At 32.9% G+C, this 18,317-nt stretch overlaps 1 protein-coding gene across 1 annotated transcript in view; it reads left to right on the top strand.

The window, feature by feature from the left end:
- Nucleotides 1-18,317, top strand: part of EYS (eyes shut homolog) — a 1,484,071-nt gene that overhangs the window by 353,570 nt on the left and 1,112,184 nt on the right. Inside the window, 1 exon segment of the mRNA XM_034648271.1 lies at nt 6,564-6,661. Within this exon segment, the coding sequence (XP_034504162.1) occupies nt 6,564-6,661 (98 nt within the window).

The following is an 18,317-nucleotide window of genomic DNA, read 5'->3' as shown; positions in this document are numbered from 1 at the left end:
GCCGGGATCATGCCCTGAGCCGAAGGCAGACGCCTAACCGCTGTGCCACCAAGGTGCCCCTGGAGGAGCTTTCTTAATATTGGACAAGATAGACTGTAAGACAAGAAAAATTGCAAGAGACAAATAGCAAAATTTCTTGCTGGCAAAAGGATCAATACATCAGAAAGATATATCAACTGTAAATATATACACAACTATCAACAAAACTCCAATATGTACTAACCAAAAATGAAACTACTCAAAAGTGAAATACATTAATTAACAAGTATAGTTGGAGATTTTAATAATTTCATCACAATAACTAATAGAACAACTAGATGAAAAATCAGTAAATATATGGAAGAATTAATATCAACCAACAGGTCCAACTGGCACTTATAGAAAACTTCACCTATCTACAGCAGAATGGCAGAATATGTATTCTTTTTAAACACACATAGAACATTCTCCACTTGGGCAATGTATTAGGTTTAAAAAGACCACAATAGAATTAATTAAAACTCAACCCCAGAAGAACATTTGGGAAATTAAACTACATATAAATAACACAAAGAAATATGATAGGAGAAATTTGAAAAAAAATTTTGAATGGAATGGAAATGAATACAGAAAATCAAAATGTATGCTAAAGAAGTGCTTAGATATAACTTTATGGCTTCAATGCTTATATTAGAAAAAAGTACCTAAAGTCAGTAATCTAAGCTTGCACCTCAACAAGCTTGAAAAAGAAAAGCAATTAAAACCAAAGTAAACTAAAGAGGAAAACAACAAAGATTGAATTAGAAATCAGTGAAATAGGAAACAGAAAACAATAGGGAGAATCAACCACACAAAAATCTGTTTTTTTAAAAGATTACAAAAGTGATAAATCTTTAGTTAGACTGACTAAGGAAAGAGACAGAGCCACACACTTTATTAATACCAGGAATGGAAGAGGGGGCATCATTATAACACTACAGAAATTTTAAAAGGTCCTAGGAATTATTATGGACAACTTCATGCCAACAAATTAGAAAACATAGAAGGAATATAAAAATTCCTAGAAAGGCACAAAAATACAAAACTTAATTAGAAATTTTAAAAAATGAACACATAACAAGTAACAAAATTGAGTTATAATTGAGTAATTAACCCTGAAGAAAAACATTGGTCGGATGGTTGCACAAGTGAATTCTGTCAAATATTTAAGCAATTAATAATGTCAACTATATACAACTCTTTCTTTTTTCTAATATTTATTATTGAATTATAGTTGACATACTGTGTTATATTAGTTTCAGGCGTACAACATAGGGATTTGACAGTTCTATACATTATGCAGTGCTCACCATGGTAAGTATAGTTACCATGTGTCACCATACAAAATTATTGCAATATCATTAATTATGTTCCCTATACTGTACTTTCATCTTTGTGACTTCTTTATTTTATAACTGGAAGTTTGTACATTTTAATACCCTTTACCTATTTCCTCCCCTGTCTCCCTCCCTCCTGGCAACCACCACTTTGTCTCTGTATTTATGAGTCTGTTTCTGGTTTTTTGTTTGTTTGTTTGTTCATTTGTTGTTGTTGTTTTTTTTAATTCCACATATAAATGATGTTTTAGGAAAAAAGTAGTATTATTTTTCTGTCTGACTAATTTCCCTTAGCATAGTACCCTCTAGGTCCATTCATGTAGTTCCAAATGACAACATCTCATCATTTTTTATGGCTGAGTAATATTTCATTGTGGATAGATAGATAAGTAGATAGATACCACATTTACTCATCTATCAGTGGGCACTTCAGTTGCTTCCATATCTTGGCTATTATAAATAATGCTGCAATAAACATAGGGGTACATATATCTTTTGGAATTAGCATTTTCATTTTCTTTAGGTTAATACTTAGTAGTAGAATTACTGAACAATATGTTTTGTTTGTTTTTAATTTTTGAGGAAACTCCATACTTTTTTCTGCAATGTTGCACCAATTTACAGTCCCACCAATAGTACACAAGAGTTCCCTTTTCTCTATGTCCTCTCCACAATTCTTTCTATAAGGAGAAGATTGAAAACTTTCTAAGAAATTCAGTGAGGTCACTATTATCCAGAATGTAAAACCAGGCAAAGACAGCAAAAGAATGTATAAACCAGTATCCCTAACTTCAAAAGCTGGTAGCTATGACCTTCTTTGTGCCTGAAAATAGAAGAAATGAAATAGAGATTAGCAGTAATGATTTGATAACATTAGTGATATTTACTACAGATTTCTGAAAACTCTTTTAGTTTTTCCCCGATTGCTTAATCTGTAAAATTGAAATATAAATATTTAATAATAATGGCAAGAACAAATTGTTATACATACCAGTAATGGAGTTATTCACTCTGAGTATTAGAAATGTACTCAGGGTGGTTTAACAAGAAAATTACTTAGTTTAGAGTTTATTAAAAGAGCATTATATGTAGGACCTGTAGGAATTCTAGAATCAGATCTGGAAACTTGGCATAAACGATCGAGTCTAGATAGCAGATAAGGAAACGTCATATATTATCACAGTGTCAGAAAGGATGGATGGCAGTGACCCTAGGTAACACTGAGGCAGTGTTGTCAGTAGGGTGCTGGAAAACTGGTATGGTTATCCTGATGTTGCCACCTGCAAAACAAATGAGTTCTCCATGCCTGTTTCTTGTCATCATCACCTTACTTTCAAATTCTGTGGTGGGTCCATGATACATTGTCAATTTTTGGTTGCATACCCACATTTTGTGGTAGCGGAGACTGGGAAAGATACAACTTGCATTTTCATTTTCTATTATGAAAGATGGTCTCTAACTTTTATTAAAGAATTGTTAACTAGTTAATTATCCATATGCAAAAGGGAGTTGAGAGGATAAATGGTGCAAGTAAGTAAGAGACAAATTCCACTATGTGTTCTTTCCAAATAATTTTGCAAAAAAACTTTTTTACTTAGAAATTATCTAATTTGTGAATATGAAAATAAATTTAGTTTACAGTAATTGCTGAAGGAGATCATTGAAAGGATGTGACTCCTTGTTGACCCTCATGTTATACGGGGGCATTTGGAGGCTCCTTATCCCCTCCTCTGTCCTTAGAATATACATGCCACCCACTACTGTCACACTGGGAGCTGTTTTAAGGATATAACCTTGAAAGAGGAAGGTCTTGTTGAGATTATCTGGATTAGATACATGACTGAACCAAGTTATAGACTGTAAATAAAGTTAAGATTCTGGTGGGAAGATGTAGAAATCTACTGGTTTTGTGGCAGCCCAACACAAGCCTTGTAGGAAAGTTCCCTTATTATGAAACTTACCACGTACCGATCTAGAGTGGTCTACCACTTTCTTCTGTCTCTCCTTGCCCTCCATGTACAGGGGCCAATTTGCAAGCCAACAGTAATTTAAAGAAACAGGGAGCTGAGAAGTTTTTAGTTATGGTTTTTGTTTTGTTTTTAAAGAACTGCAGGAAGGACTCATATATAATGGACTGTTTTTGAAGGAAAGGCATCAAAGAAAGTCAATTTGGTTAACATTATACAATCCTATATAAACAGTCATGTATGTGTTTAATTTTAAGGAAATAATGTAAATTTTGAATTCTCCTAGGTTCACTGAGATGAGAATAAAGCCACAGTTGTAGTCGTATCAAAACAAAAACAGAAAGAATAAATACCTAGTTGATAGCATTAGGCAGTATGTTGATTTTTTGCAGACTAGTTGAAAATCTCATATACTCTGAACATAATCCTAGACTTAGTTGCAAGTTGTACCAATGACACATTTATAATGAAGTGAATCCTTTGCTTGTTTCTAAGTAATAACTGTGAGATTGAGGTAGATGAGTGCCTAAGTGATGCCTGTGCAAACGGGGGCACTTGTGTTGATCTTTACAGCACCTTTAGGTGCCTGTGTCAGAATGGATTTCAAGGTAGCACACATGCTAACCAAAACTGTGATACCTGAAGGTTAATTTGAGGTGGAAGTAACTCCTTATTTTTAGAAGATACAATTCATCTAGTAGACATACACATTAATTTCTTTTTCCAGGAGAACATTTGAATATATAATATCTGTTTGGATTATTTTACTACATCTTCACATAATCACAGAAACAGATATATTTCGTGTTGAGATATTTTGCTTTTGTAAATAAACTAGATTTTTTTTTATTTATCAACTATAAATTCATTACACTTACGTTTATTATTTTTTTAAGATTTATTTATTTGAGAGAGAGAGCATGCACATGCGAGTCGGNTTCACATAATCACAGAAACAGATATATTTCGTGTTGAGATAATATTTTGCTTTTGTAAATAAACTAGATTTTTTTTTATTTATCAACTATATAGTCATTACACTTACGTTTATTATTTTTTTAAGATTTATTTATTTGAGAGAGAGAGCATGCACATGCGAGTCGGGGAGCAGTACAGAGAGAGAGAAAGAGAGAGAGAATCTTGGGTAGACTCCATGCAAAACAAAATTGAGCACGGAGGTGGCCGCTGTGGGGCTTGATCTCAGGACCCTGAGATCACAACTTGAGCCGAAACCTAGAATCTGGCTCTTAACCAACTGCATCCCCCAGGGACCCCCCATTATACTTATATTTAAAACTTGTAATATTTCTTTTTATACCACATTTCATTCTGTTACTGTGGTAACTCTTACAATAGCCCTTGTCAATATATATCATTTATTTCGATAAAGAGCTGTTTATGTTTTTAAATATTTATGGTTTTTTACATTAGGAGGAAACTCTAATAATAGACTTTTTTTTTTTCCCCCTGAGATCGGAAAAAGTAGTAAGACTCTCAATACTTTATATGCAAGCAAATACTATTAAACTGCCATCATTACAAGCCAAAATGTCCGAAATCTATCTTCCCAAAACTGTTCCTAATTCTACTTCTGTGAATGATTGATTAAAAAATAAAGCACTTTGTAATCTTTAAGCAGTAAGAAAGTCATATTTGTTTTGAAAACCATGAATGAAGCAGCTGGGTTTTTTTCCTGTTAAAGCTGAGAAACTGATTTTATGTGGTTAACCTTAAGAATGATCATCTTCAGTAACTGTGTGGCCTCTTACTAAAACTTAATGTACTATTTATCATCAACAAAAACTCAAGATAATCTCTTAAAATTATATGACACAGAGCAAAAAGCAAGGTCTTTTACAAGAAATGAATTTTTGCACATCCCCAACTATAAGGAACAAGTCAAGGTTTTTAAATGTGCCATTTTTTTCCTCACAACATTGATTCATAAGGAAAATTACCAAATAAATAATTTCAAGGTTTAAACAAAGTATTTATTCACTCATGTATTATTTTTAATTTTCACTTTTTCCTCAGTTTAACTTGATGTTCTGATGTCATGTTTTCACTTCATATTTTGATAGTAATCATAATAATACAAATAGATTTTCTATTTAGTTAGAAATAACTAAACTAAATAACTTTTTCCTACTTAGATATCTAGTACATTAGTTTTTCTCCAGCCCAGATTCATTTCACCATTTTAGAGAAAAACATTTAAGAATATTAAAAAGATTTCCATTCATCTAATTTGTGAATACCATGTGTTACATACTTGTCAATGCAAATGTTTCTATTCTTATTCAAAATTGTCAAAAAAATAGTTATCACAAAGTTGAGAATCAATTCAGAGTCAGTTTAGGCCATGTTTTCAGTACTTTGCAAATTAACAAACAATCCAGGTGACATAGTACGAAAGTCAGCTTTAGAAACACAGTTCTAAGTGGAACATTCATGGGAAATCTGCACTGCAGAACTAGTTAAAAGAAAATGTTAAGGGGTGCCTGGCTGGCTCAGTCCATAGAGCATGCCACTCTTGATCTCGGGGTTGTGAGTTTCAGTCCCACCTTGGGCATAGAGATTACTGTAAAAAAAAAGAAAAAAGAAAGAAAATGTTAAAACTATATAGTTAATGAATACTTCTGATTTATTTTCTTTCCATATGGACCTGCTTTATGAAATTAATAAAAAGAAATGTGACTCATCATCCTGCTTCCATAACACTACATCTGCAGAGTTCATGGATAAATTCCAATGCTTGCCCCCCTGACTTTATTGGTGAGTAACACTTGACAACTGTGCCTTGTAAAATACATTTAGCCCTGGGGGACATACATCAGGATGCTACTGATTCACTATTTCCTTCCTGTTCCTTTTTTATTTTCCTTAGATTAACATTTGATTTGTACCCCAGTAACTTGAAACATCTATTCTGTCTCTGGAATCCAAAGCAAGAAGATCAATTATTTCACATCTAAGCAGCCTTTGAATACCTACCAATTCAGAGGAGATTAGTCTGCATTTAGTAATTCCAAGAGAAGTTGTTACAGTTTGTAATAAGGTGAAATGAATGGATTCTGACACTAAATATGTAACATTTTTATCTCAGGAGTTTAGCTTTAGATATCACCCCAAATTGATTAAAAGATTTGGGCAAATTTAAGAATTATGACCTGGCACCTGGTTACCTTATTAAAACTTGAAATATTTTTTATTATTTTTTTCAAAGGTTCAAGATATAAATAAATGCAGATTTGTGTGCTTCACATCCATGCAAGAATGGAGCTACCTGCATTGACCAACCTGGTAATTACTTCTGCCATTGTGTGGCTCCATTTAAAGGTAATGAACACCAAGGGAGAAGGAAAAGCAAACTTAATTAACTTTAAAAAGCATTTCTGTCTCTTATCTGAACTCGTTTTAGCCTTTCAACAGCATTATTAGTCCTTCATTTTCTTAAAGTCAGCTTCTAAAGTGACCAACCAATTATCCCTTAGGCAGAAACTAGAGTGAAATGAGCTTAGTTTATACAACCACTAAAACAGATGAGTTTCTTATTTTTCTATTGGGAAAGCCACCGATAACAACCAAATGATAAAATGAAAAGTAAGGAATTTATTACCAGTCTGTCATGTTATATTTTAAATACTTTTTCCTTTTAATTCAATTTCTCATGAAATTGACAGATTTTCCCTCCCTCCCTCCCTCCCTTCCTTCCTTCCTTCCTTTTTCTTTCTTTCTTTTCTTTCTTTCTTTCTTTCTTTCTTTCTTTCTTTCTTTCTTTCTTTCACTAAACTATTATTTGTAAATTATTCTGCAAGCTAGTACATAAAAAGTAAATCATTGAATACTTCTTTAGACTTCAATATCTTTTTCTAAGCTATGGAATTTGAAAACTAAATTAGCCAGGGTTTTCCAGAGAAACAGAACCAATGGGAGATATATCTATATCTATCTATGTATTATAGCAATTCATTATGAGGAATTGGCTCACATAATTATGGAGGTTGAGAAGTTTCATGATCTGCTGTCTGTTAGCCAGAGACCCAGGAGAGCCAATGATACAATTCTAGTCTTAAATCCAAAGGCATGAGAACCAGGGGAGTGGATGGTATAAATCCTAGTCCAAGGATAGGAGAAAATCAACACCCCAGCTCAGCAGGTAGGCAGAAAAGGAGCAAGTCCTCCCTTTCTTTAGTTTTTGTGCTACTCATGTCCTCAACAGATTGGCTGATGCCTGCCCAGTTTGGGAAGGGCAAGCTACTGAGTCTACTGATCCAAATGCTGATATCACCAGGAGACACCCTCACAGACACACCTGGAAATAATGTTTGTCTGGGCACCTGTGGCCTAGTCAGGTTGACACATAAAGTTAACCACCGCAATATTCAACTAAATACAATCAATTTAGATATTTTTAAATGTTGTACTTAATTTTCTTGAATCTGCCTATTAATGAAAAAATGACTGCTGACAAATTTCAAATATTTTCTATCTGTATAAACTCACTAAGTTATAGTTCACTTCTCTGTTAAATAGAGATAAGAATATACTTACCTCATTGATTTGAATATAGATTTAATGAAATAAGTCATAGAAATACTATATCACCTGCCAGAAATTAATAATCATTAAGTGTTTAATTGTAATTTTAAATAATTTTCTATCACATGTATATGTAAAAACCATGAAGTAGGCACTATTTTCTAACATTTGGTTAGATAGGACTTGGTACATATTTATTTAATTATACATCTTTAAAGGTACATAGAATGTTATCTAAGCAATCCCAGCAATGTAAATTTAAAAAAAAATTTTAATTTTAAAAATAACAAGTTTGACCAGTACCCTGATATCACCAGGAGACACCCTCACAGACACACCTGGAAATAATGTTTGTCTGGGCACCTGTGGCCTAGTCGGGTTGACACATAAAATTAACCACCGCAATATTCAACTAAATACAATCAATTTAGTTATTTTTAAATGTTGTACTTAATTTTCTTGAATCTGCCTATTAATGAAAAAATGACTGCTGACAAATTTCAAATATTTTCTATCTGTATAAACTCACTAAGTTATAGTTCACTTCTCTGTTAAATAGAGATAAGAATATACTTACCTCATTGATTTGAATATAGATTTAATGAAATAAGTCATAGAAATACTATATCACCTGCCAGAAATTAATAATCATCAAGTGTTTAATTGTAATTTTAAATAATTTTCTATCATATATATATGTAAAAACCATGAAGTAGGCACTATTTTCTAACGTTTGGTTAGATAGGACTTGGTACATATTTATTTAATTATACATCTTTAAAGGTACATAGAAAATTATCTAAGCAATCCCAGCAATGTAAAAAAAAAATAGATTTAATTTTAAAAATAACAAGTTTGACCAGTACAGATCTTAGTTTCTCATATCATTCTCCAATAAAAGGATCCAGATCTCTTTAGAGATCTAGCTGATTCTTGGATTAAAATACAAATATATAAGTGAGTGTGGAGAGCTTGTAATGCCAGAAAGCAATGTGGTACTCAAAAACGAAAACCATGAGAGTATGTCAAAGGGACACATAGGCCAGCTGCCAAAGCTAGAATAATTTAAGCAAGAAAATAAAGGAGTAATGAATTATTACCCAAAATATAAAACAAATATCCATGAGTCCATACTGAGAAAAATAAATGATCGTTAAATAAATAAGTAGGAATATTAGACACATCTTTTATACAGAATAATTCCAAATAATTGATGTAGATACTTTACACTCAAGGAGAAATAACTTCTCACCTCTTAAGTTTGGGCTGCACCTAGTGACTGTTTTCCAAGGCGCACAGCATGGAAATGGGGGTTGGAGGAGAGTAACTTTACAGTGGAGAAATCTGACAAACACCACCTAAGTCAGATGATCAAAGTTAACATCACCAGTGCCAAATCATGTTAATATCATAGATACTTGATATGAAGTAATGAGAATGACACTTTTTCTTAGTGATTTTTTTCTTAAAAACACATACCCCAGTTTAATCATGACAAAATCATCAAACAAATACCAGTTCTACAAAATACCTGACTAGTACTCCTTAAAACTATCAAGGTCATCCAAAACAAGGAAAGTCTGTGCAAAAGGTTTTTAGTTTACTATAATCACAATTTTTTATTTTTGTTATTATCATCCTTGCCAGAGGAGATGGATCCAAAAACATATTCCTAAGACTGATGTCTAAGGGTTTACTGTCTATTTTCCTTTTAATAATTTTATGGCTTCAGGTCTTAGTTTTAGGTCTTTAATTCATTTTGAGTTTACTTTTGTATGTTGTATAAGAATTATTTTGCATGTAGTTGGTCAGTTTTCCTGAAGGAAGTCATCAACAAAATGAAAAGGCAAACTACTGAATGGGAGAAGATATTTGCAAACTATCTTAAGATGTTAATATCCAAAATATATAAAGAAATCATACAGCTCAACACCAAGAAAACAAAAAATGCAGTTAAAAAATGGGCAGAGGACCTGAAGAGTCACTTTTCCAAAGAAGACATACAGATGGCCAACAGACCCATGAAAAGATGCTCAATATCACTCATCATTAGGGAAAAGCAAATCAAAACCACAATGAGACATACTCACACCTGTCAGATTGGCTAGTATCAAACAGATAAGAAATAACAAGTGTTGAAAAGGATGAGGAGAAAAGTGAGCCCTCTTGCACTGTTGGTGGGAATGTAATTTGGTACAGCCTCTATGGAAAACAGTATGAAAATTCCTCAAAAATGTAAAAATAAAACTACCATATGGTCCATCAGTTCTACAACTGGGTATTTATCCAAAGAAAATGAAAACACTAATACAAAGAGATGTATACACCCTTATGTTCATTGTTCACTTCTTGTTCGAAGTGAGATGTCTAAAAAACTAGATTAAAGAAGAACCAGAAGACAGAAAAGCACCCTCAATCAGAAGATAGAAAAGGTCCCTCAATCATGTAGAAAGATGTCCATGGGTCAGAAGTATCCTTATTGTACTGAGTGAGCAAAAAACATAAAAGTTTTTATTGTGGTAAGCCACTAAGATTACAAGTGTGTGTTTTTTTTTTTTCTTTGTAGCAGGTAACATTATTTATCCTAAAAATTACCCCTCTAGTGCTCAAAAACCCTTCCTTGAAAATTTCATTGGAATTGATTTTTAAAATGCCATGAATAAATATATTTTTTGAAAAGCATGTCTGTGTAATACAGTTACGAATCATTTCTGTAGGAAATGTACATATAATTTGTTCTTTTAAATTTGAAATTCTTGGGGCACCTGGGTGGCTCAGTTCAGTTAAGCATCTGCCTTCAGCTCAGGTCCTGATCTCAAGGTCCTGGGATTGAGCCCCATGTCGGTCTCTCTGTTCAGCGGGGAGCCTGCTTCTCCCTCTCACTCTCAGTTTCTCTTTCTCTAATAAATTAATTTTTAAAAAATTTAAAGACTGTAAAAAAATTTAAAGACTGTAATTGTTCATTCTCCGATAAGTTTAAGATTGTTAGCAAATTTGCAGTGTTTCAAAAAGAAATATAGAGAAACAATGAAACTTCAGCAAAATGGAATCATAAGATTAAGTTTTAAAAATATTTAGTTGATTCATTAATTCAGTTAGGTTAGTTATTTTGTTATTTAACAAACTATGTCCCCCCATGTGGGAAAATCCAGGCCTCTTCCTATTTTGTGTTTCTCACAAGCACCACCACACTCATTCAGTTGCGTACTGTTGATGGCTGTTTCAGCTGCAACTTCAAGAGTATATGTGCTCTTTGCCTGCAAAACCTGAATTATTTATTGTCTGGCTCTTTCAGAAAACATTTGCTGACTCTTGGTATAGAAAATTTTATAAGCTACTTGTTGTGGCTTTCTGTTGGCATAGTCCAAGTTTTATTTATTGGTTCTTTATCAGCAGTAATATATATATTTTTAAAGTAATATACAAAATCTTGCTTTTTATAGGAAATGTGTAATTCTGCTTTACTGTATTAGATTAATATCATGATTTTTCATTATCAGTAAAATTGATGCCAGAGAAATAATACACGTTTGGGAACTTATAAATTATAAGCCCCCCGTTTTTTTTTTTTAATTTAAAGAATATGTACAGTTACCATTTACCAAATATGTGGCTTTGTAATATATAGTGCTTTGAGTGTTCAAGAATATACCCTAGTTCAAACATTTTGCCACTTGTAGAAGTTATATTTCGTTGCTAGTTATAACTTATTAAAGCATACACCAGAGAAAGGAATTTATCCTAAAAGTAGGTTGTGATTATATAGTCTACTTATGGGAACAATAGAAATAATTAGAAAAATCTTTGTATAATTACTTCTGGAGAGCTGAATAATGCAGTGTTTTTATGCATGTTAGTTTCTAGCATTATAATTACAGATGCTCCCCAAATAGCATAGGTTTCACATGTTATTAATGCTATGTATCCCTTGAAATCTGTAGAATCTTCTTCTTTTTTTAAAAAGAACAAATAAATATGGATAATAAATTCCTTAACACAGCAATTGTTTTTCCATGAGGTGTTCATCCACTGGAGGTAGCTAGTGGCTGGTTTTGATTTAATCTAGGCTCCCTTCCAAGTTCTAGTCTTAGGAACTAAATTTAGCAAATAAACAACAAAAATGCATTTCCTTCAGATAGAAAGGGCATTCTTATTTTGTTTTCTGTTTACTATAAACTGAATCTTTCTTCAGCAATGAACAGAATATTTTAATAAATACAAATTGGTTTTCACCATCCCTAATAGGGGTAATTATTATGATTTCTGTCAAGAAAACCTAATGCTTTTTCACGTAAGAAAGCAAGATATGGACTAGATACATGTTCTACATGTTTGGATACCACTATTTTATATTCTAAGTAAAAGAAGGTGATACAGATCAGTCATTCACAATGAGCACTAGTGTCATTAACCAGTCTGTTGTCACAGCCAATCATTGCTTAAGCACCCTCTACTAAAGCCCTCTGTGTGCAACGCTTCCCAAAAGAATTCAGTAATAATAATTTATCTTGCCGTGCAAAATGTACTAAGTATTAATTTTTTGTGTTTCCATGTGTGGGTTAAATGGTAATAAATAATGCCTCAAAGTGTAAATTTCCTATGTATGAAACAAAAAGAAAATTATTAATCATGCACATACATACACACACACACACACACACACACAAAACTAGGATTAAATATACTTACTCATCTTCCTTCCAGAATTGCATGCAATTGTGTATGAGTCCCTATTTTATAAATTCTAATTATTATTCTTTATTTAAAAATATAATGATATACGTTACCCTAACTAGAATTTAAATAAAAACTTGAATTTAAAAATAAATCTAAAAAAATAAAACTAAAAAGTACAGGGAGTAGAAAAAATATATATAACCAGTGCCAATTAATAATGTAGCCCTTACCCAATCAGCAATTTTAAATTCCAAAAATATATCCACAAAATGTAATTGCAGTAAAGAAAAGATGATGATGACCACCTATAATGAAAATTGCTGCTGGCAGATTCAGCTAGGACTCTCTTTGCCAGGAAAGCACTTAAAGAGGTAGTCCACTACAGAATTTGGAGTGTTTTCCTAGTAGCTGAAGAAGACCGCAACTCTGAAAGTGTCTATTACGCATTAGTGATACTCTGATCTATATTAAGTTAGTGCAGTTCTCTATAGTAAAGTATGATTGATAAGTCTAAAATCTTAAGTGTATATTTACTAGTAACTAACAAAACTGTTGATTGTATAATTCATAAAATGAACCACTTGCATATTGAATTTCATTAAATGAAGGAATTCAGAAAGAAAATAGTTTTGCATTTATCATTGTTAAAGCAGTAGTCTGTATTTTTATCATATTTTGGTGGTGAAAATTAAGTTGTTATCTTTTCTTCTAAAATATAAAATACAAAGAAGACAGGGCTTTGATGTAAATTACTGTTTGTTTCTCAAGAAAGTAAGTGCTTAAACTAATAAGAATGTTATTTTAATAAGGCTACATATGTGCAAATAGAATAGAAATATTGTTTGAGCAAATATCTTATCTGCTGAAGCTTTAATGACACATGTCCCTAAATGTGTAGCAATTATGATAAAAGAGCAGAAATGGTAATTAGCCATTAAACATGTTTGCAAAAGAAAGTAAACATAGAAGAAAGAAAACTCAGCAAAATAAAAATGCTTAAGGGTGTTGAAAGCTAGAATAATGTCGCTGTTTTCTGGATAGGACCCTCTGTTATGGGAACTTGTAATTAGAAAGCAGATTTAAGTACATATATTTAAGTGCTTGTGAAGTGAAAAAGACTAGAGTACAGATAATGGAGCAATTAGTTTTCCAGCCTTCACAGGCCATATCTCAGTCATTCTTGGTTTGAGCTACAGTGGGGAGCTATAGTTTCTGTAATTAAATGATGCAGTCTAGTCAATCTATAGCTATACTAAACATTCTTGGAGAACAAAATATTTTGGCTGGAAGATTGCTTCAACTCAACTACAGATCAGTTGAGTATATTAACAAAAAGTCAATCTTATTTAATGAATTTAATGAAAATAATATGAGTATTATATTTGGAGAGGTCAAATAAATTGTGCTAACTGTAAAGAACTGAATTCATAACAACAGTACAATAGAAAAAAATATTCGTTTAACAGTCTCCTATTTGTTCTCATAGCGATTTAAAGCAGAAGCATGAAATACATGTTGGTTTGAAAATGAGAATTATGTTCAGCTTCTTGGAGATTAAGTCATTACTTTTAGTCTGATACAAATACTTAGATGCTGTGGCCTTTTAGACAGCAAGAATAAAGGGAACCTGAGTAGTGGATAAGTATATTTCTTTATACTATTTATAAAAGGAATTAATTCTGCATATTTCTTCTATTTTCTTTCTCTGTTTTTAGAATTCTTCAGTATTTAATATCTTGGTCAAATATTTATTTAATTGTATGATTTCAGTTGTATTTCTTACTAATGAATCACAACTGTTATTTATCAGTTTCATAGCCCCTACCTTTTTTCTTTATAACTTATAGGCTACATTTGTGTGGGCAATTATATTTGATATTTTCTGTAAAAATAGCATATCAAATGAAAAAATACTGTCATAGACTATAAGTGTGAACATATTATATTGAACATGCTATTGAGTTTAATCAAAGAGATATTGTAGAGATACTTCCATCTGGGTAATCCAGTATGTGCAATGATAGGATGACAGGTCTGGCAGATTCAGAGAAATGCTTAACTATAACCTACATTTTATACTAATCAGTTTTGATTTACGTTACCAACAGGAAATAATGTACCTTTGACACTCCAACAATTAGGGAACATATAATTAAGTTGAAATTTACAGAGAAGGATTAGCTTACAATGTATTCATAATAATTTGAACTCTGTAGAATTGGAAAATGATTACACTTTTTTTTTTTTTAATTCTTACCTTCCTTGGTTTCTAGGATATTACTCACCTTTAATTTCTGGTATTATTCAGCATCTTGTACTCAACTCTTTTACCTTTTCACTATATATGCTTTTTAGGTTGATTGAATCTGTCCACATGTATCAATGACCTCTTCCCCAGCATGTAGAGAAAAATGGACTTTCCCCTTCAAGTTGAAAGAACTACATCTTGATGATTTCTAAACTGCTATGCATATCTTAGTACAATGAATGCTCCAGGAAGAAATTTAAAATAAAATAAACAGAGTGAGCTGAAGCAAAAGAAAGCATGGGAATTTGAAGGGCTCAAAGATATTCAGTGTAGCCAAAATTTATCCTGAGGGCAATAAGGTTGGAGTATTAAGCACAGTCCAAATCAGAAATGTCATCTAAGGAATATTAGGGCCAATAACAAGTCATTAATCAGTGAAAAAAAATAATCAAATGTACATTTTGAGAGTTACTCTAAACTGTAAAGTAGAACTTCTTTTTCCCTTATAGAAGGGTTATATACTAGAAGAAGAGAACAAATTAGGTGCTTGCAATAATCAAGCTATTGTCTAAAGCACAGATATGGAAACAAGGTTTGAGGTAACTGGACAATTTCAGAAGAGAGGTGACAAACCACACAGGATAGGCTTTAATGATGTCTAGATGGATGAAGTGAGGAAAAGAAGAGAATTATACTCAGATTCCCAGGGTAGATAAAAGGAGTTATTGCTCTGGGGCCACAGAGGTAGAAGCCGCATGTTTAATGAAGAGAGAAATCAGCAGAACTTCAAACATTCTGAGTTTGTCAGATTATAAATTATTAAAGTAGAAGTTTCCCTTAAATAATCCTGGTATGTGTGTGTAATGCATAAGAGAGAATGGAAAGACTATAGTTTACGAAAACATGAGTTGGGAAGAAATATATAGAATGACAAGGAAAGAATGCTTGGGATAGGCACTGAGGAAACCTAAAGTATAAAGAAATGATAGAGAAGGGAATACATAATGTGAGGCAATAGGAAAAGCAAGAGAAGAGTGTTTCTATTAGGAAGAACTGCTAAGAAAGTATCAAATATTGCTGGACAGTCCAGTACAATTTGCTGTCAATATGGTCTAGAAAAATAATTATTGGAGAGGCTTTGAAGACTTTCATAAGAAAAGTTTCATTAAAAAAGTTTAGTTATTGATGTTGGTGTTGAATGAGGGGTGGGGGTATAGAGATGAAATGAGAACATGCAGATAGCAAGACTAGACTACTCCTTGAGAATATATGACTGGTAAGGGGAAAGGAGATGTAAGTCCAAAGGGGAGAAATGAGAGACAAAATATATTTTTATCTCTGAAATTTTGAGTGGGTCATGAGGTACATGGATATCTTCCATTTGCCCTTCCAGATCTTCTTTATGTCTAAGAAGCTGAATCATACTACATATATGTATCTTCTGCCTTCTTTTGGGTTTGCCCAGTGTGAAATAAGAGGAAAGGAGGAGGACACAAGATGATTATTCCCTCACTTCTCTTTGTGGATTACCACTGGTTGGTTGTGTCCTTTTAGTGATCATCACATCTTCTCTAAGGTGGTGCTCTCCACATAGCGTTTCTGTCTCAGGTTCCAGTACCACTCACTCAACCCCTTCACACTGAATGGCATAAAGACCACACTATGTCCCTTGTGGTCTTAGTATACCTGTCACACACTTGTAAATAGTCTCATATTAAAATCTCTTCAAATTTCTTGTTTGGAGAGCACCATCTCATTCCTGCCAGGATCCGATCACACCTGTTAATTTTTGTGTACTTATGGGATGATGTTAGCACAACAGTAGAGACTAAACCTACAGGAAACAGAATAGTTAACAAAGAGAGGGCAGTAGAATGTGGTGAGACAAAGATCTAGAAATATGGTGACAACATTAGCTATAGACAGGAGAAGGGACAGATCTGTCATTATTTTAAAAGAAATTAACCAAATGGAAAAGATGGATGGTGATATAGATAACACTTTAGAGATTTTGGCAGGAATTTGGGAGAGATCTGATGACATCTGCTTTTGCTAGAACTCAAACGTGTGGCTGTTTTCTATGAGTGATAGGAACAGTAGCGTAATTGAGAATTAAGGGAGAGTGTAAACTGTTTCACATTTAGTTGACTATCCATTTTCCTACATGCTGATGATACATTGATCTTTGAAAGTGAGCCTTCTAACCACATTGTTCTTTAGGAGCTGCTACTTTGACTAGAGTTGGCCTCTACCCTAAACCAGAGTCAGAGACCATTCTTGGGATTTAGAATGAGAAATTTAAGAAAATGTTGCTCACACTGTTTGACATTCAAAATGTGGAATGTGGGTCCACAACTATTGGCAAAAAAATTACTTAACTTAGGGACAACCGTTTGAAGAAGTATAGAGAGAAGCAGAAAGATAATATGGAGAGCTAAAGAGAAACAGACAAACATGACAGAGTTCCAGTGCCTAATGTGCCTGTACCTCACACTTTTTCCGTTCCTATGTTTTGCTGCTTGAACCAATAAATTTCTCACTATACCAGTGCTGATACTACTAAGGTTCTGTCTCTCTTCTCAAAAAAAAAAAAAAGATTTTAGTTGTGAAAAATTAGGCAAGATTGAAATTTGATCAAAGATAGAGATCATAAATTTATGTTGGCATCAGTCTTCGAATCTGTGTGATCTTTCTCCATCAGTGCTCAATAGCTGAAAAGGAGGCACAGAGAAAAATAGAGTTGGATTAACTGGGAATTGAGGAAATACAGAGAAAATGATATGTTTATGTGTGCCAGTGAGTAATAAGGGTAATTCAGTCCCACTTCTTAACCCTGAATTTTCAGCGATACAGGAAAATAAGTTGCTCTTCAGAGGGCTAAAAGCAATATGATGTAACTACATTGGAGAAGGTTTTAATGGATCAAGAAGGTATAAGGTATGTTTAATAAATAATATTGGAAGGTTGTTAATTGTGAAAGGTATGTAGTATGACAAGATTGGGACGATAATAGCAGTGAGAGGTTAGTTCATGGGGAAGCATAGAGCTGCTGAATGGGAATAAAGGAATTAGAAGAAACTGCACAGTGAATATTTTACTTTGGCAATTACCAGAGTTTTCTGAGATCTGGGATAAACTGGATGTAGGAGAACTTACACAAAAAAGAGGTAGAAATTAATCCTAGTGACTTCTAGTAACAGTGGAACAGCATATAGACAAGCTATTCCTCAGATGACAGTTGTAAACTCTGAATGGATTATAAAAACAACTCTTTGAAGGCCCCAATGGGTGACCAGAATCAGGAAGAAATTGGAGAGGAGTCAACTCATAAAAGAAAGAAACTTGATTGAAAAAATTTATGTTTATATGGCTTTTTACCAGACGGCATCTTCAGTCTGCACTGTATGGACAGTGGAAACAATAGTAGGAAACTGCAAGTGTGTAAGAACGTACTTTGAGACTTCCAAAATAGTAGATGTGATCCAATAAAGGAGGAAATGAAATATGGTAGAAAAGCAAGATCTCATA

This window comes from Ailuropoda melanoleuca, chromosome 19 (genome assembly GCF_002007445.2).
Source record: "Ailuropoda melanoleuca isolate Jingjing chromosome 19, ASM200744v2, whole genome shotgun sequence".
In the NCBI taxonomy this organism is placed as follows: domain Eukaryota; kingdom Metazoa; phylum Chordata; class Mammalia; order Carnivora; family Ursidae; genus Ailuropoda; species Ailuropoda melanoleuca.
This window is presented reverse-complemented; position numbering and strand designations above follow the sequence as displayed.